This window comes from Hordeum vulgare, chromosome 6H, assembly GCF_904849725.1.
Source record: "Hordeum vulgare subsp. vulgare chromosome 6H, MorexV3_pseudomolecules_assembly, whole genome shotgun sequence".
Taxonomy (NCBI): Eukaryota; Viridiplantae; Streptophyta; class Magnoliopsida; order Poales; family Poaceae; genus Hordeum; species Hordeum vulgare.
In genome coordinates this window covers 28,740,597-28,764,481 of record NC_058523.1, presented here as the reverse complement: position 1 = coordinate 28,764,481, position 23,885 = coordinate 28,740,597, and the positions used below count along the sequence as shown (strand labels likewise).

Genomic DNA, 23,885 nt, shown 5'->3' with positions numbered 1-23,885 from the left:
ACATGTATATATACATCTGATTCAGATTAAAGTTAGGGCATCTTATATTTTACCTCGCAAAAAAAGGACATCTTATTTTTGTGAATAGCACGCTATGTCACTGTTCTAGCGTTTGGAGGGGCCTCGCACTAAATGCATCGTGTACAACTTAGCGTCATGTAAACCGCTACGTCACCATTTAGTGCCCTATAACGTCAATTTAGCACCAAAAGAATGTCATGGCCTACTCTTTAAAACTAGGTTAATATGCAAACACGACTTAAGAAGCGCCCATGGTCTCACATTTGTATTTGTTCTCAAATGAATCGACCCTACCAGAACTGATTCTATTCATGATGATAATGATGTTTACCAAGTACAAGTAGTAGTACACTACCAAACATTGCCACATCAGTTGGTAGTTCATGAAACACTGCAGCCCCTTGACAATCTGCTACTACTACAAAATTTATCGTACATGCACAAGTCTGGTGCCGGCGTCGGTGTCCATATGAATACGGGCGAAATCGCAATGCGGAGCTCCCGAAACACCAGGATGTTTCTCAATTGGCCTGGGCTACACAGAAGGGTGAACCAGGCGGCACCGTCCGTTCTCATTTCTCTCTACACACAGCCAGAGTCAGAAAGAATAGGAGAGAATGAAGCACACAGTCCGGGAGGATTCAGGAAGCTCTCGAGCAACCGACGCGATCTTAATTTACAGTGGAGCAGGGGACGCGATCTACAAGGACACGTCCAGATCCTTGAAGTACTCATGCTCGAGGGCGGTTCGGGCGTTGATTCTTCTGCTTGGATCTAAGCAGAGCATTTTCTGCATGAGGGCGAGGAGAGAAGTCAGCAAAGCAAGGTTATGAATGCACATGGGTAGAAATCATATACTCATGCCAGAGAACAGAAAGGTATAAACGAAATAAATCCATCATAAGGAACATGTATCATCAATGGTGTTATGTGGTAAATATGCTCGTGACATAATCACATCAAAGGAAGCACAGATGTACATAATTCATGACTGCATATGCAGCAATACAGATCATGCAAGAGCCATGATGGGAATGGACCGACTGCAATATCTACTCAGAAGGGTTCCAATGCTTAGCATCCTAGATAAATTAGCAATGTGCATCCAAAGTGACATTCTGGTAGCGTATGCACCTACAATCTATAAATGTCTTTTTAACATGGCAACTTCAGTTTGTACTAGACTAAGATTATTATTTTTTGGGCATGTCTGTCCGAATTCATGTGAGAAGTACAACTTAGAATGCTGCTACATAGTCTCACGACTGCGACAACAGGGATACAAATAAGCACAGACAAGATCACAGCAATAGAGGCGGAATTTACATTGTTCAGCTTAGATTATTGAAAATGCAATAAAAACAAGGCACTGCAAACCCCTCACAAAGGAAGCACCATGTATCCACACACTAACCAAAGTGAATGCGAATAGCAAGATAATAAGCACAAATGCACAGTCCATGACACATTATGGAAACAAATAACATTTGATTGTGAAACTTACAGAGAGAAGATCAAGTCCCAAAGGTTCGAGTGTTGGAACCACAGTTGCGAGATCCTGCAGCAAACTCCCTCAGGTTAGAACCAAAATCCCATAGTAACAATCAGTATAATGTTGTATAATCACCACACACTTGCACAATAACAGTGCACAAGTAATTCCATAGCAAGGAGAAACTAAAAGGTCTGACCCCTAACGGCAACTTCATATTTTAACCCCTTTTCACAAGAACAATGAGAGAACATTTATGTCTTACCACGGACGGCCACTTGGGGAAAGCTGATTTGTAGTCAGGTAACGAAGAAACACCTGGCCAGGTTTCTTCATTAGGAGTGCCCATAATTCTGCATGAAAGAGAATATTTGGCAACCAAGATTAGCTGTTTCTTCACATGCATGAAAGAGCTTAAAGCAAGACCAACCAAAGTTGATAAGATAAAGACCTGAAAATCTTGAAGAGTTCATCAATCTCAGAATCACCAGGAAATAAAGGTTTCTGATTCACCATTTCAGCAAAAATGCAACCAACCGACCACACATCAACAGGGGTAGAATATTGCCTTGCACCCAGAAGAATTTCTGGCGCTCTGTACCATAATGTTACCACCTATAAACAACATTCTGTTTAGATTAAAAATCAAAACAAATGCAAAAGGGCAGGATCTAAGTTGTAACATGAGAACAGCTCGTTAATATTATCATCATATGAATACCAGCTCCAACTAAATTAGGCTTGCTATGCTTGCCTACAGTTTGAATATATTTTTTTCCTACAACAGAAGCTTCACATTTCCTTCTCTTTTGCCCATAGTAACAACCATAGTATGTTCAGGAAATGTAGCAATTGTTCTATAACATTCCTAGTTTCTCTTGCCTTTTTGTTACGTGATCCATCCTACAGGAGAGTAAAGACAAATTGGCAAGGTAACACTACGACAAGAGACTAGCAAAATCATCTACCGTTGATTATGGAAACACTTGGTAAAGGCTAAAGAGGAAGGAGATAGCCGAACAGTCTCAAGATGTACAAAACAACAGTGAACACTAATAGGACACCAACCTCAGTTTGCAACAATAGTATATGGTTATCTCTTTCGATGAAGACATGCACTCTCCGATAGTCAAATAGGACAGATAGTAGTACACCAGCAAAAATGTGCACATGTGGTCTACTGATTTCAAGTACAAAATGCATTCCAGACTTGAAATGAAGAAGAAGGGGTTGCTAGGTACCAGTGGAACTGCTTAAAATTAAGTGCATTGTGCCCCTGATAAAAGCATGGCAGGACAATTTTCCAACTGTCATCTCCAATGCAAATGCGCCATAAATCAGAATGTAGTAGACCGACGAAACGTCGGGCTGCAAAACACAAAAAGTACCTCATGAGTGAATGTCCTGACAGGAATGCCGAACGCCCTGGCCAATCCGAAGTCAGCAAGCTTCAACGAATTGGTGCGGCGATCTATGAGCAGGTTCTGGGGCTTGAGATCCCTGTGAAGCACGCGGTGCGAGTGGCAGTAGGCGATGCCGCGCAGGATCTGGTAGAGGAAGGACTGCAGGCAGAGCACAAAAACAGCATCACATTTCACGTTTCCACGCGATCGCAGCCAAATAGAGCTACTGTCAGTAAGCAGTAACCGACAGTCGGCAATCTAAGTAGTAAACGAAATCAAAGGGGGGGTGGCGGCTGTGACCTTGACTATGTGGTGGTTCTTGAAGTCCGGGGAGGAGTCCATGTGCTTCTTGAGGTCGAGGTCGAGGTACTCGAAGACGAGGTATATGCACTTCTCGTTGTGCACCACGTCCTGCAGCCTGCACGGCAGCAGCAGTCAGCCAGCCAGCCGGTCCATCCATGATCCATGATCCGTTCCGCGGCGGCGGCGGCGGCGGCCGAATCCAGCCCAGACCCTGCCGCCGGAGAGGAGAGACGGGACGGGGGAGGGGTTACCTGACGATGTTACGGTGCTGCATCTCCTTGAGGAGGGAGATCTCGCGGATGGCGGTGGAGGGGACGCCCTCGTCCTCCTGCTCCAGCCGGATCTTCTTGAGGGCGATCGTCTCGTTGGTGTAGCGGTCCTTGGCCTTGTACACCACCCCGTACGTTCCCTCCCCGATCTTCTCCACCTTCTCGTACTGCGCCCAACACACACACATGCCGACATTACGGGCGGAGAGAGGGGGTGAGAGCGGGCGGCGCGGCGATCGGACGGGCCGCGCGGGCTCACCTGGTCCATGGCGCGGCGATCCGTGCGGCGCAGGCGGATCGGCGGCGGCGGCGGCGGCGGCGGCGGCGGCGGGTGGGGTGGGGTGGGGGTGGGGGGGAGAGGGGAGGGCAGTGTGTGGTGGTGGACTTGGGGGTTGGGGTTGGGGTTTGTGGTGGTGCGTGGCGTCGTCTCGTCGCTGTCATCAGAAATTAAACCGCTCGCGCGTTCCGTCGTGATGCCGTGGTGGCCGGCCGGCCTGCCAGTGCCAGGTCAGAACGTCATGGGCCGCCCATGCGCAGAATGAATTCTGGGTTTTTCAAATTTGGTTTTCTGGTGATTGTTTGCTGGCAAGTTCATTGGGGTTGTATGAACACGTTGGTTTGTTGACGATGATGATGATGACAGTTTGTGGTAAAAATTCTTCCGTAGAAAACCCATGGGACGTCTGGACCGAACCTTCTCCCCCCTGCACGGATAGATCTTGGGTGTTTTTCGAATCCATCATTGCGCTCGATGCCTATTGATTGCGCTGAATGAAAGATTGTGGAGATCTTTGTTGTGTAGCAATTTATTTCCGTTCATCTATATTTAGCCTTTCAGGTCATTTTTCATGTGGCGGACATGTTTGGTTACGTCATAGTTTTCGACGAAAACCAAGTTAGCATGAAAACTTTACGAAAAATATGTTTTATGCTACGTAAAACCTAATGGTCAACTATATGTTACTGTGTTGTAAATTCATTGGGCTTTCTAGCAGGCCTTATAACACCTGACTGAATCGTCGCAAATTTCAACCTAGAAGCATTGTAGGGTTCGTTTTTGCCTCTCTGGTTGCAACTCGCTTATCTTTCATGTGACCAACACCACCATAAACATGTGCATGGACTAGCCGGCACCAAGCCAGCATCCGGGCCGGATTCGGGCTCTAATTTCTCGCCCAAAAGCCCGAAATGGCATTAAATATATACTTTATTCAAAATATAGGTATATTACTTTATTTTATTTTATAAGTTAAATATAATTATTTTAATAAAAAGGCATTGTTCATGTGCTCCGGGCTCGGGCTTGGAATTTTGACACCGGACTTTGTCAAGCACGGTCCAAACCTAACCCAACCCGGAGGATGATCAAGTTTACACCACCATATTGCGCAAGGGTTCAACGCGACGACCGTGGCTCTATTGCGCTGGTCCTAAAGGGTACATGCACGAAGAATTCCCGGTTACCATTTAGGACAGTAAAACTGAGCCTAAACCGAGCAATCTTACGCCCTCATGATTTCTGGCCGTTAGATCTCACATTAGGGTCTTTCTGGCCGTTAGATGCTTTGTCCTAAGGGGCTGCTACTCCCGAAGAAAAATCCGCGATTTGTGGTTCATCAGACCTTTGTCGGCCCATTAACCTCTACCCCTGTCGTTCGTCTTTGATCGACACAGCAATCTTACGCCCTCATGATTTCTGGTCGTTAGATCTCACATTAGGGTCTAGGACAGTAAAACTGAGCCTAAACCGAGCAATCTTACACCCTCATGATCTCTCGCCGTTAGATCTCACATTAGGGTCATTTCTGGCCGTTAGATGCTCTGTCCTAAGGGGCTGCTACTCCCGAAGAAAAATCCGCGATTTGTGGTTCATCAGGCCTTTGTCGGCCCATTAACCTCTACCCCAATCGCGGGAGGCGAGAGCTTGTCGTTCGTCTTTGATCGACAGAGAAATCTTACGCCGTCATGATTTCTTGCCGTTAGATCTCACATTAGGGTCATTTCTGGCCGTTAGATGCCCTGTCCTAAGGGGCTGCTACTCCCGAAGAAAATCCGGGATTTGTGGTTCATCAGGCCTTTGTCGGCCCATTAACCTCTACCCCAATCGCGGGAGGCGAGAGCCTGTCGTTCGTCTTTGATCGACAGAGAAATCTTACGCCCTCATGATTTCTTGCCGTTAGATCTCACATTAGGGTCGTTTCTGGCCGTTAGATGCCCTGTCCTAAGGGGCTGCTACTCCCGAAGAAAATCCGGGATTTGTGGTTCATCAGGCCTTTGTCGGCCCATTAACCTCTACCCCAATCGCGGGAGGCGAGAGCCTGTCGTTCGTCTTTGATCGACAGAGTAATCTTATGCCCTCATGATTTTTGGCCGTTAGATCTCACATTAGGGTCCTTTCTGGCCGTTAGATGCTCTGTCCTAAGGGGCTGCTACTCCCGAAGAAAAATCCGCGATTTGTGGTTCATCAGGCCTTTGTCGGCCCATTAACCTCTACCCCAATCGCGGGAGGCGAGAGCCTGTCGTTCGTCTTTGATCGACATAATCAAATCGACTCCTTCTCCCGACCTCTATTCTCTCTCACGACCAGGCGACGACATACCTAGGGTTGGAGCCGGCATGGAAGATGGCTCGGCTAGGAAGTCGATGCCCACCAATGACTTCCATCGGACATTGTCCCGGTCCTCCTCCCGTCCTTCCTTCCACCATATCTCTCTCTCTCTCTCCAGGAGGTTCATCTCTTCGCGGTGTTCAGCTGCCATCCGAGATCTGGAGGAGGAGGCCCGGAAAAATCGAGCGTGTTTGCAGTGGCTCGAAGGTTGTGGGATGCAGCCGCTTGAACTCGCCACTATCAGCAGGACTGAGGCGCAGGCTCCACCTCGCGTGGTCATGTCTGGCACATCCAGTGCAGGTTCGTGTTTCCCCATTATTTTCTCCTACTGCTATTCTAGGATTTTTGAAGTCCATTGTTCATATGTGATGTATTATAAAATATCGACTAAATAAGACGGTTATTTCTATGCCAAAGATCTTTTGTTGGTGAATCTGTAGGGAAGAAATAAAAAAAATGTGAATGCAAAGTTTGGATTTGTAGCGAGCAAATGGGTAAACATCAGGTTGCTTTTAGAATTTGATTGAATTACTTGAGAGTTACTGAATAACCGAACATTAAAACATGCAAGAAAGTCCTCCATTTGTTTTGATCCTACAGGAGCCCCTCAGCCCTACTGTTCTTGATCCCAAATCCCATGACCAAGCCCCCACCTCCTGGTTGTCCAATGAAGGAGTCCGCTTCTAAAAAGTGAGTTCTCTTAATCAATATATATGGCCTCTCCTCACACGTCCTTTCTTCATATTTAAGAGGCCCTCAAGCTTTGTTAGTTTTCTGATAGATATGGAGTTTTAATTTGATAGCCCCAACAATAGTGGGTATCCATGGAGTTATCTATATTTATTGTCAATCTGGCACAATTTTTTGGCCTTCTATCACGTTAAGCTTTATTAATGGATGATATGTGCCATGTTTTTCTTCTTATTCTTTTTCTTCATTTTCATGTGAAAGTATTTGATATATCTTGGGTATGGATGATTTATTTGCAGAATGTCCCAGAATTTTGTGAATCCAGGTGTGCAAGAATCAACACAAATGCTGAAACATGATTTTTGCTAAAGGTAATTTTTTTTCCGTTCCCAAGATTGTCCTCATGTTTGCTTCTAAAACTTTACTTAGCAAGGCTTATGTGACTCATGGAGTTTACTTAGCAAAGATAATATTACCAGTTTATAACTTTTTTAAAGAAGGAGACAAGAAGTGCACTCACTCTACATTAAAATAATGAGACATGTAATAATTTCAACATTGGTTTAATATAGGAAATATAAGATGCACATGGAGAAAATCTCATATTGGGCATTCTTTTCTTTTACTTATTTTTCAGCGACATAGATTTAATTGTGTCAACATGTGTTTATGCTTTACAGTCCGACGTCTAACCAGGACTAGCTTTTTTGGTTTTATTTCTTCCTCGTTCATGCATCTCCTCTTCCCCAATTCTTCTTCCATCTATGGAATTTGTTCTATTCACTGGTGAGGTTCCTTGTGCCAAAATGCAGGACGAATTCGAGCAATAAGTTGCTCTGGGTCAAGAAGCACATCAACTAAGTCATCGTGCACTTTTGCTTTAGCGATATATAAATTTTAAATCTATTTACCTAATGTATAATTGGCTAATTGCACTGTTCATGATTGTCAGGCTATAGACAACTCAATCTTTGACACTCTTGCGGATGGAAGAATGTAATCTATCAAAACTATAACTAAATACGTTCACCTGTCCTTGCTCAATTTACACTAATCAATCACTATATTTATTTGATAGGTAAACACAAGCAGTAACAACAACGACCGGGACAACACTGATGAAAATGAACAGTGGAGTGCAGATTTCTCCTATACTTGATGCAACGGTACTACCATTTCTTACTTAATTAGTTATACCCTTGACTACAATTATTCACTTCATTATCACCGTAATTTTCTTTTAATAATTAAAGGAACACATAGCACCATCTTCTGTCAAGTAACAAGAATCACCATGTTCTGACGTTGGAACTCCAAGCAAAAATGATTCAACCACAGCTAGCCAGAAGTCCTACAAAAGGTCTAAGCGACACCTTAGAACCTTAATTGCTCCATGTCTGCTCAATATTTATTTACAAAACAATTCTGTGGATTACACGGCTGGAACTGAAGCCAACAAATTGCCTTCAGCAAAGAAGATGCATTGATACTAAAAAGATCTTGGATCAATATTTGAAGTGCTAATAAAAGGAATAACAACCTTCTGCATATGTCCATCTTTTCTAGTGATTTAGTTTTCCACTAATAAATATATCGCATGTGTACAAATGCTACTGCATGATCAGAACAACATTGTCTTCTGTGCGCTGGATAATTAAACATGCAATTCTACACATATGGTTATTCTACCTCTTAATAATGTTTGGTTCGATAGCCTGGTGTCTATTCCTATAATAAAAATGCATTGATTCATATTCTACTCCCTTCGTCCGGAATTATTTGTCATAGCAGTGGATGTATCTAGATATATTTTAGATCTAGATACATTCATTTATTTCCATTTTGGTGACACAAGTAATTCCGGAAGGAGGGAGTACTATTCTACCAAGAATATTTCACTCTCCGTGCCATATTATCTCAAACTGTATTAGCATAACAAAATGCACATTTTTAGTTCCCAGTTAAACTTTCTCCTTGCATGAGTAGAAGCTAACATTTGATCTAACCATCTTAGTCTCAAAATTCATATGACAAATCAGAAATCTTACCCTAAATTCAGCAGTGAAAGGAGCAGACCTGTAGTGCCCACCGCTTAAAAAATTGAAGCCTGGAGCTCCTTCCTCTCTTGTATCATGGTCCCTCCTTTTCCAAACGCAGGTGGAGTCACACTAAATGCGGACAAACTTTATTCATCACTTATCCAAAATTTATTTACTAATAAGCTACAGATATATGATGCAAAATTCCTTCACCAAAAAGATATATGACACAAAATGATAACTGAATAGTTATAAATGCTTGAATATTACACACAAATTAATCACATCGTATAATGACCATTAGGCTAACCTATCACAGATTATTCTTAAATATATAAATTCTACAATACAAGGTATAATTACAATATAAAAGTTAATCAACAACAAGTTTTCATATATCTATACCTTCGCTCATATGTACCACTACCTAACATTAAATTACAATAATAGATGGACGCAGCAACGCGCGCCAGCATGATCTAGTCGACAAGGTAAGGGAGCGACAACGGCAACGCGTCAACGGGTACTTACCGTTCGACGATCTCGAAACCTCGAAGCAAATTTCGTTGCGTTCGAGATGTTTCATATACTTCGATGAACTTTTATAGTAGATCGGATCATTCTTCGGCAAACAGGGAGAAACTACACATGGCACGGTGGAGGACCAGAGAGTCCACGGACCGTCGTGAGCGGCGGTGCGCCGAGTCCACGGAAGCCCTCGAGCGAGAAAATGGGAGCGTTGATTGCCGCTTCCTATTTTCGGCCGAGGCTGGAGAGCGGGAAGCGCGCCCCGTTGACGCTAAACTAATCGAAAGAAAAACCAATCGCGGAGTCAGCGGGGCCACCCACCACCCTCTGCGCATGCGTGCGTGCGTGCGTGCGCCTGGTCCACGTGCGCCGCCGCGCCCGACCCTGGTCAGGTCCACGAGGACCCGGCGTTGCCTGGTGGTGGGCTAGCGCCGGTTACGTTTTGACCCGGTCCGCTGTCAGCGGCGCGTGGGGGGTGCCGTCACCGTCACCGTCAGGGGGCTGTTTTCGGGCCCGTTTGGCGCCAACGGAAAGGCGGGACGGGGTGACGGGATTGGACCCCCCCCCCCCTTCCCGCGGAGCGCTACAACTACTAGTCAAACTGCGCCGCCCGCGCGCCTCGTCGGCGTCTGGCCCGGCTGCTTTTGACGGTTCGGCGGAGAGAGCGACGGGGCGGATCGTGGATCGCATTGCTGTGAAGTGAAGCGAGGCGACGAAGGTCACGCGTGTCGTGTGCCGTGCATGCCCGTAGCCCACGCGATCATGGTTCATGGGTGACCGGCGTTAACGTGGGAGAAGGCGGCACTTGGCTCGTGCAAAAGCTCAGCGCCCCATGATCACGATTGTAGTTAAAAAAATTTAACATAACACGGACGTACGCGTTCATGTACACGCGCATGCATTTATCCTTATAAACACATACATATAACTTTAGATTTACGAAGTCATGTTAGGCGTCTTTTCATCGACGAAAACGTCTTTTCCATTGACAACGTATTGTCGAAAATGCTAATCCATAAATAATGCAACCATAGGACTTGAATCCTGATGGGTTAAAGATATCACGTTCCCTTTAACCATCCAACCATAGATTGATTTACAATCACGTTATAGTTGTTGGTTGGTTTTCCAATGCCGTAATTTCTCACTCTCTGCACGCAAAACGTACCTCGATCGGCTAGTGTAATGCGTCACTGGAGTAGCAACTAGCATGGCGGGGAGCGTCGTACGCAAGACATATGAGCTATTCTTTTTTGACCTGAAATCCCACACGTCGGGAGAGGCATAGTCAGGAAGTGTAGTCGTGCTTGTTTAGGAAACATAGATAGATTATGATTTGTTTCTATCTTGATTTATACTTTAAAATGATCATATACTTTTATATATATGTTTACGAGGCTTAAGCTATAAAGCAACTATTGTATCAAATCTTTATTTCCTTTTCAACATGGTATATGCCGTCAGTTTCTAGACCTAGCCGTTGCCCATCGCTTCTGCCCCGCACGCCGTCGCCGAGGCGGTCGGCCTCCATGACAGCCGGGGAGGCTGCGTCGCCCGTATCTAGGGTTCGTCCGTCGGTCGTGTTTGACCGGCTACCCTAGAGAGTCTTTTTCTCGATCTCTTATCTGATTTTTTTTCTTTCTTCCGTCGATCGCTTTGATGGATGTTTTTCTTTTGCTTTTCCAATTTAAGATCGATTTACGTCGCCCATCGCCGTCGTCGGTCACCGCCTCTACTCCAACATCGGCGCGATCCGACCTCTCCATCGACCCAACGACCTCGCGCGACGCGGTAGCCCCTTATGATCGTTGATCGCACATTTGCTCGCCCGTCACCCTACACCGACCGTTGCCGCCCTTCTCCGTCCGAGACTGCTTCATCACCACCGCCTCCACCGTCGGGTCACGCATCCGCTGCCTCGTCCTGTCTGCGTTGGGCCGGCTCCCAGCTCTCGCCCGTCGCCCTGCACCGGCCGTTGCCACCCTTCTCCGACCGAGACTGCTTCATCACCACCCACCTCCACCGTTGGATCGCGCATCCGCTGCCTCGGCCTGGCTGCGTTGGGCCAGCTCCCGGCTCTGGCCGCGTCGGCTGGCTGCCTCGGGGCGGTTCCCGCCGCCTGCCTCGAGCTCTGTCGGCCTCATCGACTGCGTCGGCGGTCACGTCAAGCCAGCTATCGGATGAAGTACATGGTAATTCATATTCCAGGGCAAGGTTGACACTAGAATTGTAGAAGATTCATATTCCATGGCACGGATGACACTAGAATTGCAGAAGTTTCATGTTCCACGGCACGGCAGACACTAGAATTGCAGGAGAGTTGATGCAACAGCTGCCTTATATAAATAGTTGGTGTCATAGTGTATAAATACAATTCTGACATGATATACTCTAAGCAACAAAGAACAGGTACCACAAATGGGGGCAAAAAAAAGGAGAAAAAAATCACAATGTACACTGCAGGTTTCGTAGACAGTGGTTCTCAGCGGCATGGGGCGACTAACAAAGGGGCAATAATTTAGATAAAAATCCTTCCGTCTTCATCTACAACCAAAAAATCCCGTCTAACCCCCTCCGGTATTTACACTAGGGGGGCAGATACTCCCGAGCGCCGATGATCCGATCAGCAGTTGACGCCGCACTGCCCCATGGCAACGGCCTTCTGGGTATCGGAAATGAAAGGGTCGATCTTCACCCAGAGGAGGGAGAAGATGGAGGCGAGGAGGATCGACCAAACGATGACGATGGTCGGCGTGCGGTTCTGCTTCCCCATGAGACCCTTGAGGAAGGGGTAGAGATGGAGGATCACCCAGATTGAGAAGAAGAGCTTTCCAAAGAGCGGGCCCCAGGATTGGTAACCGCTGTTGATGGCGTATGATATGCCTGCCACCATGCCCACCAGGTTGATCACGAGGACGGTGGTCGGAGGGATGAGGAGACTGGTCCACTTGAACACGTATAGCTCTGCAAAGTCGCCGTCCTCGTCGTTTGCCTTGGAGGTAACCGTGAAGTTGGTGTCGATCCCAGCCAGCACCTTGAGCAGACCCTGGAACACCGCGAAAAGATGGGCAGACGTGCCACCAATGACCCAAAACTGCTCGTTTCTCCACCAGTCCTCGATGCCGACACCACTCCATCGGAGCTCCAATATACCAGTGGCAAAAATGGACGCAAACATGAGAATAAAGAACATCCCAGCATAATTACTGATCTGCATATCACAAAGAAAAAGAATATATCAACATTAGATATTTTTCTGACACAAAGCCACCACCTGATAGTGAAAGGGTTTCTTCCTTGAGACTAACCTCAGGAATGATAAACTTGTTGGTGAGGAGGCAGATAGCAGGGAGCACACAATAGGCGATAAGTGGGAGGGATGTTATTGGATAAACAATGGTGTTGATGTAAGCCACCCTCTCCAGAAGTTTCAACCGCCCACCGTAATTGTACCAGATAGGACAATGTCTGCTAAACAGAATTTCAACTGACCCGAGAGCCCATCGCAGCACTTGATTAAGACGGTCAGACAGATTGATTGGCGCAGAACCCTTGAAACAAGGCCGTGGTGGCATACAGTAGATTGATATCCAACCTCTTGCGTGCATTTTAAACCCAGTAAGAATATCTTCAGTAACTGAACCATAGATCCAGCCAATCTGACACAAAGTAGAAGAAAATCTCACGTTCAGTTTCGTATCTCTGCATAGAGAAAAGAATGACGGAGACTGTGACTCTCACACTAACCTCTTTTCCCCATTCGGTTTTGTCCTCATATCCACAGCTGATGACATGGATGGCTTCCTTTAGTAGAGAAGCTGGGTTTGTTGAAGGTGGTATGCCTCCTTGAGTCATAAAGGTGGATGCAGTAAATATAGGAGACTGGCCAAATCGTTTCTCCAATCTCTTCTGGGACATAAGCATCGACCTTTCATCCTCATAACCTGATGAGATTCAGAAAGAGTGGTTAGTTGAAGCAAGTCATAACTCAGAATCTCAAGAACAAAAGACAAGACAAAGTAGAAGCACGATGTTTTAGTATGCAGTATATACAGCGCTTGTCTTCAGATGCCAAGAATAAATGTCAAGGGAAAAATTGCAAGCACATACCTTCTATACCCTCTTCTATATCTTCCATGTTGAAGATGGGAGCAGAAGACTCAGTTCTCTTCATCATGCGGTTTTTGTTATCCATATAGCTCTTGTTCTTTTTCTTTCTGCCACCGCAGCAGCTCTTAACAACAATGTTAGGTTCCAAATCAGCCTCAGTTAATACAGGATCATAGCCATACAAGGCCTGCCTGTTGAAACAGCATCCTGTCCCGACATACATTGGACCCTGAATGCCATCTAAACCTTTCATGTTGATCTACAAAGAGGAAAACCATGTAAGAGACAAGAAAGTGTTGTCGTCATGATGAACAGACACCACCAGACTTACATCAAAGAAAACTATGTTGCGATTAGCATATCGATCGTGCAAATCAATGCCATCAAATCTTTGTGGAAATTGGACATAGCAAGTCTTCCTTCCTAGAGCGGGATCCATCATGAAGCACATTGCTTCTCTAAGAGCTTTGCTGCTATTGAAGTAGTGATCACAATCCACATTAAGAAGATAGGCACCATTTGTCAACACAGCAGATACGCGAATCTGCCAACCAGCAAAAGATATGCAGTCGTATAGTTAGCAACGAACCAGATAAAATCCAATGCAATGTACACAAGAAAATTCGTGGAAGAGGACACATACCAGTGCATTCATTGCACCAGCCTTCTTGTGATGCTGGAAACCTGGTCTCTTTTCACGAGAGACATACACAAGCCGTGGCAACTCATTACCATCAGTGTCAAGGCCACCACTGTGCCCCAAGAACACCTGAATTCCACGAAAAGTAAGTTTAATACATAAGATTCAAATTAAGTTGACATTATTTTCAAGTGACAGGCGCATTGAAGTAGAAGGTACCTGAATCATGCCAGGATGGTCCCTAGGGTTATTCCCAGGCCAAGCGGTGCCATCGGCCATGGTCCACCCCTCTTCGGGCACTTTTTGGGCTTTGGCAACAAGTGCGTTGATTCGTATTTTAAATTCTTCATACTCTCTCTGAAACAAAGCATACCCCAAAGTTAATATCCAAGCAGAATTTGGGGAAAGAGAAATCTAAGCATGTGGCTTGTAGCTTACCTTCATTGCTCGCCTTTCCTTCACAAAAGAAGGCTGAATTTTGTCCTTCAGGTAATCTATTTTTTGCTGAAAGTAAAACTCTGGGGCCCTTGGTTCAATGTTGTGCTTCTTGCAGAATGGAACCCACTTCCTAGCAAATTCTGCAGTTTCTGAGAGCGACTCAAACGTCAACATAGCCGAACCATCATCAGAAACATAGCATGACACTTTGTCGACAGGGTAATCCACAGCAAGAATGGACAGAACAGTATTTGCTGTGATCAGGGGAGGTTCCTTCAGTGGATCCACTGTACTGACAAAGATATCAATGGGACACAGCTGTGATGGCTCTCCCTCCCTATCATACCTGCAACAATAGATTATGCACCTCAGGACACATAATTTTAATGAAATATGTTATGGTGCCAAAAATCACGAACAAATGTAGGACCCATTTGTCGTAACTTACCTCAATGCAAGCCTGTCAAGGTATGTTTCACGGTTGATTGGGTACCATTTTGGAAACTGATCTAGAAGCCAAGACAAGGCAAACCAAATCTCACAGATAACAGAGACTAGCCATAATCCATAAGCATCACGCACTGGATGACTGACACGATACTGGAAGAAGAAGCACAGGATGATAAGTCGGAGGATGATCACTATCCGGTAAAGGTTGAGCTGGTTTGCAGGAATAGGCACTATACGGCTCAGAGGCAGACGTGCATCATCAACCCTGCCAAAGACAAAAGTACAGATATCTCAGTTTCATTGAGTAATTTCCAATTGAACATCAAACTGCAACAACACTACAGGTAAAGCATGGTCAAGACAAAAAATCATAGATCCTAATCAACTCAGAAACATAAAGCTATCAGAACAGACATTGATTGTAATGGAGAAAGGTTATTTATACATTTGCATATCTTCGCCATTTGAGCCAGTTCCTTCCATGTCTCCCCCTCCTCTTGGATCTGGATATTTATTGGTCACCTGCATCATGTTTTTGTCCTGCTTAACCCTCCAGCTTTCAACTCTTTCCTTCCAGTCAACACTGTTAAGCCCATAAGAGTTCAAGTCCTTCGAAGGGTCCACAATCCTCACAGGAACTGATATCATAGTAGAGAAGTGTTAATATTTGCACAAGATGAGCAGACAAATTCTCCAAAAGAAGCTATTTATGACAGATAAGAATATACCTGGGACACTAGGATCGACATAGCTTGATGTTGGGCTGCGGATAGAGTGGCGATCAGGGGAAGCATCAGGGATTTCCCCGGAGATCTGAAAAAGATTTTCAATGCATCAATGCACAAGAGCAAGGAATTCTTGCAAAAACAAGCTAAGCTTTCATGAATGCATGAAAAAACTAAGTGCCTGAATGATAGGTATTTACCTGTTGCCCAGTTGTGAGACGAGGAATACGATGATGGGGCTCATGGCGAGAGGATGAAGACAAATCAATGTCTTCTCCTTGCCACTCTGGACCTTTGCCATTCCCTTGCTTATAGTTGAACTCATTGTCCAGGTCATCAACATCTTCTTCCTCCTCGTCTCCTGGAACTCGGGGGCTACCTGAATTTTGTCAACAAGTGATGTATACATCAATTAGCATGATTTATAAACAAAAAGCATAAGAATATGAGGTGGATGGGTTTAATTTTATATGTGGAGCAACAGGCAACGACCAGTATGCCACGGCTTTGGCTCATAGAAAGCAGGCTTCCACATGCAATTCTCATACAGATCACATAACAAAATCAACATGTTGTACAGAAACAAACCTTTGAGCCTCTTGTATCTGGTCTTGCACTGAGGACAGCATTGGACCCCATCCTTGCGCTCGTACTCGTAGCAAGGGCGGCAGACTGGGAAGGCGCACTCGTTGCAGGCAACAAAGACATCACCAGTGGCCGAAACGCCAACGGTATCACCACATATCTGGCAGGCCTGACCACCCGCGCCTTTCACCTCCTTACCCTGCATCAGCAAGGTCAAAACAAGGTCAGCACACGCCCGTTCCCAGGAGACACAGCAACCCCCCATGCAACATGACATAATCGGTCATCAACCGATCATCTGCTTGTCTTAAAGTTGAAACTATGATCCAGGTGTCGGGAACGGCATGAATTGTGAATTGCGCGATGTTAAGGTAAGGTGGGCTCATCAGTGAGTGAATACTGAACATGGTACCTCCCAATGTATCTGTGAGGTCTGGAACAGATAACCACCCATGTCATGAACGGCATGGCACTGAAAGGAACATCTCCCGACTGCTCCGCCGCTCGTCGATTATCCCTCGCGTGAACGGGGCCGCCCCGCCGTTAACGGACAGGGGGAATGCGGCAAATCTATCTACGAATCCAACGCGCGACCACGAGCACCCCCCCCCCCCCCCCCACAGATTCATACTTGCGTAATCGGGGGGGATTCGAGCCCACACCGCGACCTAGATCCACCCACCGCCTCGCGCGCGCCGGATCCAGCGACGAATTAAGGAGCGAACTGAGGAGCCGGGGCAGACAGGAATGGCGCCGACAGGTTGAGGCAGGCAGGAAGAGGAAAGAGGGAGAGAGGGGGGGAGGGGGGAGAGAGACAGACGGACGTACCGGGGCGGGCGCGTCGCCGTCGTTGCGGATCATGACGAACTCGTTGCGTTTGTGCGACCCGGCGACCATCCCCCGGTTGGTGGCCATCTCCCCGCCTTCACACGCCCCACCGGCGGCGGCCTCTCGCTCGCTTCAGTCGAGAGGGGCACGGGAAGGCCGCTCTAGATCCGGCGGGAGGAGGAGGAGGAGGAGTCGGCGGAGATGGGCACCATTCCCAGATCCCCCGCGAGCTGGCTCTCGAGAGGGAGAAGAACTACTCTCGGAGCTCGCTGCTGCAATGCCGCCGCTCCTCCTCCACTCCTCCCTCCCCTCTTACATACGCACGCGCTCGGCCAGTCTAGCTGCTCAGTAGGTGAGGACGTGAGGTGGAGTCGCGGTCGCCTCCCACCGGCTGCCGCCCGTCGCCCGGGCCGTCGGATGGGGAGGGGGGAGGGCTTTCGGGCGTCGGATGGGGAGGGGCGGGAGCGGGGACGTCCGCGTCGCGGCGCTGTGCACAGGCTGGAACAACCGATGGGGCAGGGTGACCGGCTGCAGCGCGTTGGATCACTGGATGGATGTGTCGGTGTCGGCGTCGGCGTCGGCGCCTCGAGGAGGCCGGACCGAAATGCCCCCCTACCTGCCGCTCCGCTCCCTATCAGCCAGTGGGCTTTTTTCCTGGCTGCTTTTGTTAATCTGTTCGCTTTTTTTTTAGGAATTGGGAAACGCCATGTGCGGCGTGCGTGTTGCATGTGGAGTCGGCATCGGATCGACGGGCATGTGATTGTTGTTACGCCCATAGAGCTTCGTGCAAATCAGGGGAGGGGGGGCTCACCAACCAACAATGCCCCTACGAGTATAGTCCGGTTTAGAATTCAGCTCAGAGGATACAGGGATTGTACGTGTATTCCAGCATACTTGAAATGGGGTGTTCCCATTTTAAAGTTGATGGTTTTCCGGAAATTTCAAATCGTACGGGAGAATTTTAAGCGCGCGGGAAAGGAAGAAATAGCCGGCGTGAAGCTCCGTACCAGGTCTGAACTTCCTCTCGGCTTTGAAGTAACGACGTGATCGGAAAGGGTCTCGATGCTTCAGAAAATCGAATGTGAAGTATGAGGAGGACTTGTGGAGATTATTAAATATTGCCTTTTTTTCTACTCCCTCTGAAAACTAATATAAGAGTGTTTAGATTACCATTTCAGTGATTTAAACGCTCTTATATTAGTTTACGAAGGGAGTAGTTTATAATGCAACGGGATATCGGGTTTCCTTCATATACTAGTATATATGGTTTGTCCGCGCTTAGATGCGTCGTTGGTGTTGTCGGGACTTTGTAATTTTTGTTTGGTATTTGGTTCGGCCCATGGAAAAGATGATGCTGGCATCAGTTTTTGTTTTGGCACGGCATAAGCAAAACCTGATGTCAACAGATTATGTGTGTCCTCTTTTTTATATTGTAGTGTTTTGATGTGATTTCTTGAGGGTGTGATTATGTATTATTTGTTAATTAACTTATACGTGTACCAAAATTGATGTGTTTGGGCTACCTAACATTTATGTTAGACAACTACTCTCAACTTTCATTTAATCAACCGACAAGTAAGAAACGCAAGGTATATAGAAGTATTTTTTGTGAATTGATATGATTTCCTTCCCTTGAATTGCAATATTTCATGGTGCAAGTGGGCAAAGATCTTGCAAGAATGATGGCAGGCCCCATTTGATCTGAAATTCGGTTTCTAAAAAGCTCATACATCATATCAAATAACTAAGGATTTTGATTTGCGATTTCGCATACCAAGCTTTTCAAATACATTGCATTGTTGTAGACCCTGAATTCTAAACATTTCTATACTTGTAGTGTGGTTGGTGGGATAAATTGCAGGAACCATCACATTTGCGCACCCTAGATAAAAAAAGCCACCACGTTCCATTTTGTTTTTCGCAAAACCACGCGGTATTCACTATTTTTTTTTCAAAACATACCAAGCACCAACGTGAATTACATCATACTTGAAATCCAATGTATTTCATTGTTTCCATTTGAAATAGATTATCTCCTAAATTCCTAGGTTTCAAATCATATACGAAAATTAAGTGCACGAGAAAGAAATAGTGAGTGTGAAGTTTGATTCCGAGTATGAACTTTCTCGCGACTTTAAATAACGGCAACACTTGGAAGGGGTCTTGGTGTTTAAAAATCGAATAAGGAGTTTGAAAAGGACATGTGCAAATTATTAAATGTCACCCTTCTCTAGTTTATGCAACAGACTATTGGTTTCCCTTCATATAACATCACTCTATTGTGCCAATCGACGTGTTTGGACTACCTAACATTTATGTTAGAAAATTATTCTGAACTTTCATTTGATCTACCGACAACAAGTAAGGAAACAAGGTATACATCAATATTCTTGGATGGGTTGATATGATTTCCTTTCCTTGAATCCAAATGTTGCATGGGTGCAAGCGGGCTAAAGATCTTGCTACTATTATGGTGGGCTCCATTAGATCTAAAATTCAATATCTAAAAATCTCATGCTGGATATCGAAGGACTAAAAAGCTTTTGATTTGCGACTTGGCATACCTCTATTCTATAATCAAATTTGCCAAATTATTTTGTGATGTTACCAATCAGACATTTGTAATATTTACCATACACAAAGAAAATAACTACTAACATCTGAAATACAGAATAGACATGACAACGTTTATCATAAAATATAATCTTTGTAATGCATAGATATTTATGGGAGTTGGCATGTCTACAACAAAATAAATGGTACTCGAGTAAAGTAAAATAAAATACCCGAGTGTCTTACAAATACGAGTTACTAAAGATAGAATATATTAGGGCGGTTCGGGAATTACAACAATTACAGTCTTGTCATGCCAAAAAAGAAAAAGGAGCAACAATGTTGTCCTCTGTCGCCTGTTTCAACATCGTTGTCCGTAAATCAAATATGCTTTGGTTTATTTGCAAGGTAAAATGGTGCATACAAACCTATCATTTTCCTTCCCATACGCCTCCCAACTGGAAGCCGGGTTTCACTAATTTTCATAAGATTCAAATTACAAAAACGAAGCAACCAAGTTCAAGAAAGCAAAAAAGGAAACAGCCGTGTCAAATTTTTTTCCCATAGAGTACCCTCTCTGTATAAACAAATCAAGGGCACATGTAAAATTATGCTGCAATCATCGTCTGGAAAAAAATTATTCAGCAATCTCCACCACGCACATGAAAGTACACGGAGCGATTCCTGGAAGCCACCACCACCTTTGTGTCTGCAACTGTGCCCAGTGTGGGAGTGGTACGCAGCAGCGCAGCTGGCTCGGCCTCGTGCTTTGCATTAAACTAAACTAAGCTAACCCGTCCGGTCCGGTAATCCGTTCTTGTCCCAATAATGGCGGTTGAGGCGCCGCTGTCAGTGGCCGTCGGTGGCCTCTTTCTCTGCTCCTCTTCCACTCTGTCTCTTGTCTAACGAAATTTGATTTGATCGGGGGTCGGAATCTCCTTCCATCTCTAGCGGCTCCGTGCATGGAAAAGGATTTGGGATTTGTCATCGGATCTCAACAACATTCATTCGTTTGTGATATATCGTCGGCGCAGCACTACTGATAGGTACGCGAAGCTTGACAGGAAGCTTGCAGTACCTGAGCGACGGAATCTAGTTAGTTGGAACAATAATTATTAATTTGTTAAAATTTTCCTGCCACGACCGAAATATACATCTAAGTAATTGGTATTATTATCCATCATCTTTGGGGTGTAAGCTTTACCATCAACTTGCAAGTTACCACGTGACTTTCATCTCTAACGGCAGTCAACTTCGTGATGTGTTGTTGTCCATGTGGTACCGAGGACAAATCCTACTCTCAAACATTCGCGAACGCGTCGTACATGAGCAGTGATCCGCGCCGTACATGAGCAGTGATCCGTTAAGCTTAAAACAATCCATTCTTTAGTCGGATGTATCTTAAATTAAAAACCTCAAATTTATACTATTACATGCAACGTAAACTTAATATATAGCGGGGCTCATCTCGCTCCGTCGTGTTCATGTGTGACGGTCACCTGCGTTTTCGAGAGTGTTGGCCCGATCGCCGACGAGGTACAGTAGGACATGGGACATGAGTCAGCCCATGGGAGTCGGGAACCCGGACGGTGTCGGTGGATGTGAGATCGATGATGGATCCGTCCTAGGAGGAGCCGACGACGTCCACCACAACGCGGTTGCGACGCCAACACACGGCTTGCGCGTGTACCGTCGCGTCCGGACACGAGACAAGCCGATCCATGCAGTGATGTCACTCCTAGTGGCCGATCCATGCGCCATTTCGGTGGACGCAATGGATTCCCGATGGAAGGAGTTTGGGCGCTACCGTCGGGCGGTTCCTACCAAGAGCGGCGGACCACATGTCGGACGTTTCATCTCCTCCTCGAGACCGCGCGAGATGAGCGCGTCGTCGACAGATCTCGAGGTTTAGGACTCGGATTCGCTGCCCGCCATGATGGAGAAGGTCAGAGATCGTCTGGGAGGAGCTTGATGGGCAGAGTGGAGCGAAGGGGAACGGAGGGGAATGGCTAGGGTCTTATCCGGGGGAAGGGGGAGATGAGGAAGAATATATGTGGGATCGAGTGGACCAGCGTGGGCCTGGTCCAACGTGGCGGACGCGCCCGATCACGGCTAGGGCTCCCCTTATCCATCTCATATTTGGCCTCGATATGAGGGGTGTCGGTCAGCCCACGTTTGAGGCTGATTTGTCGTGTGTGTCGGATTTTTCTCACCGGTCAATGACCGGGCAGTCCGACCGGATGTATGAGGTGGGTTTGAGGCGTCCAACTGTAGATACTCTAAGCATCCACATAATTGGTGGTGTGGGATCAATAAGGGAGGTCTCGGGTGGGGGAGACTACTTGGCAAAACAAAAACCCAACTTTTCCAATTTTATTGGTTGACAAGTTTTAGCAATTCTAGTTGTTGGGGAACGTTGCATGGGAAACAAAAAAGTTATACGATCACCCAAGATCTATCTATGGAGATGAACAACTACGAGAGGGGAGTGCATCTACATACCCTTGTAGATCGCTAAGCGGAGGCGTTGAGTAACACGATTGATGTAGTCGAACGTCTTCGCGATCCGTAACGCAATCTAATCACGTTCGTCCTGATCTAGCGCGGAACGGATGACACCTCCACGTTCAGCACACGTACAACTCGATGAAGCTTTCACCACCTCGATCCAGCGAGCGTAGGTGAAGTAGTAGCTGGGTTCTCCGATAGCACGACGGTGTGGTGATGGTGGTGGTGGTGCGATCTCGGCAGGGTTTCGCCAAGCGCTGTCGCGACCGCGTCGGAGGAGAAGCAGTACGAGAGAGAGAGGAGGGCTACGTCGTGGCTTGTGGTGCAGCTGCCCTCGCTCTCCTCTCATATATAGTGGGAAGGGAGGAGGGGCCCGACGCCATAGGGCTTCCACTAAAGGTGGGGCGACGACCAAGAGGTGGCTTGCCACCTGATACGTCTCCATCGTATCTACTTTTACAAACTCTTTTGCCCTTGTTTTGGACTCTAATTTGCATGATTTGATTGTAACTAACCCGGACTAACGTTGTTTTCAGCAGAATTGCCATGGTGTTGTTTTTGCGCACAAATAAAAGTTCTCAGAATGACTTGAAAATTTACGGAGAATTTTTGTGGAATATATAAAAATACTAGCCCAAGAATCAACGGAGGAAGGGGAGCTGTGAGCCCATAAGCCCACCAGGCGCGGCCCCCCTTGCCGCGCCTAGCAGGCTTCTAGGGCCCACAAAGCTCCACCGCCTCCAATCTCAGCTCTATTTAGCCTCTTTCGTTCGGAAAAAATCAAGGAGAAGAGTTCATCGCATTTTACGATACGGAGGCGCCGCCACCTCCTGTTCTTCCTCTGGAGGGCAGATCTGGAGTCCGTTCTGGGCTCCGGAGAGGGGAAATCGTCGCCATCGTCATCACCAACCTTCCTTCATCGCCAATCCCATGATGCTCTTCACCGTTCGTGAGTAATCTCATCGTAGGCTTGCTGGACTGTGATGGGTTGGATGAGATCTATCATGTAATCGAGTTAGTTTTGACGGGGATTGATCCCTAGTATCCACTATGTTTTGAGATTGATGTTGCTACTACTTTGCCATGCTTAATGCTTGTCACTAGGGTCCGAGTGCCATGATTTCAGATCTGAACCTATTATGTTGTCGCCAATATATGTGTGTTCTTGATCCTATCTTGCAAGTTGTAGTCACCTACTATGTGTTATGACCCGGCAACCCCGGAGTGACAATAGCCGGAACCACTCCCGGAGATGACCATAGTATGAGGAGTTCATGTATTCACTATGTGTTAATGCGTTGGTCCGGTTATTTATTAAAAGGAGAACCTTAATATCCCGTAGTTTCCATTAGGACCCCGCTGCCACGAGAGGGATGGACAATATATGTCATGCAAGTTCTTTTCCGTAAGCACGTATGACTACATACGGAATACATGCCTACATTACATTGACGAACTGGAGCTAGTTACATATCTCTCCGTGTTATAACTGTTGCATGATGAATAACATCCGGCATAATCATCCATCACCGATCCAATGCCTACGAGTCTTTTCCTACTGGTCATTGCTATGTTACTTTGCTGCTGCTACTGTTACTCTGCTGCTACTACTTTTACTTTGCTGCTACTGGTTACTATTGCTACTGTTGCTACCATACTACCTTGCTACTGATACGTTGTTGCAGATACTAAATC

The 23,885-nt window shown here is 46.2% G+C and overlaps 2 protein-coding genes across 2 annotated transcripts; both read right to left on the bottom strand.

Moving 5' to 3' along the window:
* Positions 1 to 312: 312 nt before the first annotated feature.
* LOC123401283 (cyclin-dependent kinase A-2) lies at positions 313 to 3,791 on the bottom strand. Its single transcript, XM_045095055.1, has 8 exons — positions 3,748 to 3,791; positions 3,471 to 3,655; positions 3,217 to 3,334; positions 2,902 to 3,075; positions 1,965 to 2,128; positions 1,779 to 1,866; positions 1,526 to 1,579; positions 313 to 811 (listed from the first exon to the last, which is right to left on the bottom strand). The coding sequence occupies exons 1-8, from the start codon at positions 3,754 to 3,756 to the stop codon at positions 722 to 724; spliced, it is 882 nt and encodes a 293-aa protein (XP_044950990.1). The 5' UTR covers positions 3,757 to 3,791; the 3' UTR covers positions 313 to 721.
* Positions 3,792 to 11,673: 7,882 nt separating this feature from the next.
* On the bottom strand, positions 11,674 to 17,636 carry LOC123401282 (probable cellulose synthase A catalytic subunit 1 [UDP-forming]). Its single transcript, XM_045095054.1, has 14 exons — positions 17,130 to 17,636; positions 16,305 to 16,500; positions 15,917 to 16,095; positions 15,720 to 15,804; positions 15,437 to 15,629; positions 14,990 to 15,256; positions 14,542 to 14,887; positions 14,323 to 14,460; positions 14,107 to 14,232; positions 13,795 to 14,007; positions 13,464 to 13,722; positions 13,101 to 13,297; positions 12,662 to 13,012; positions 11,674 to 12,564 (listed from the first exon to the last, which is right to left on the bottom strand). Exons 1-14 carry the CDS (start codon positions 17,214 to 17,216, stop codon positions 11,977 to 11,979), a joined length of 3,225 nt encoding a protein of 1,074 aa, XP_044950989.1. The 5' UTR covers positions 17,217 to 17,636; the 3' UTR covers positions 11,674 to 11,976.
* Between the last annotated feature and the right edge of the window lie 6,249 nt (positions 17,637 to 23,885).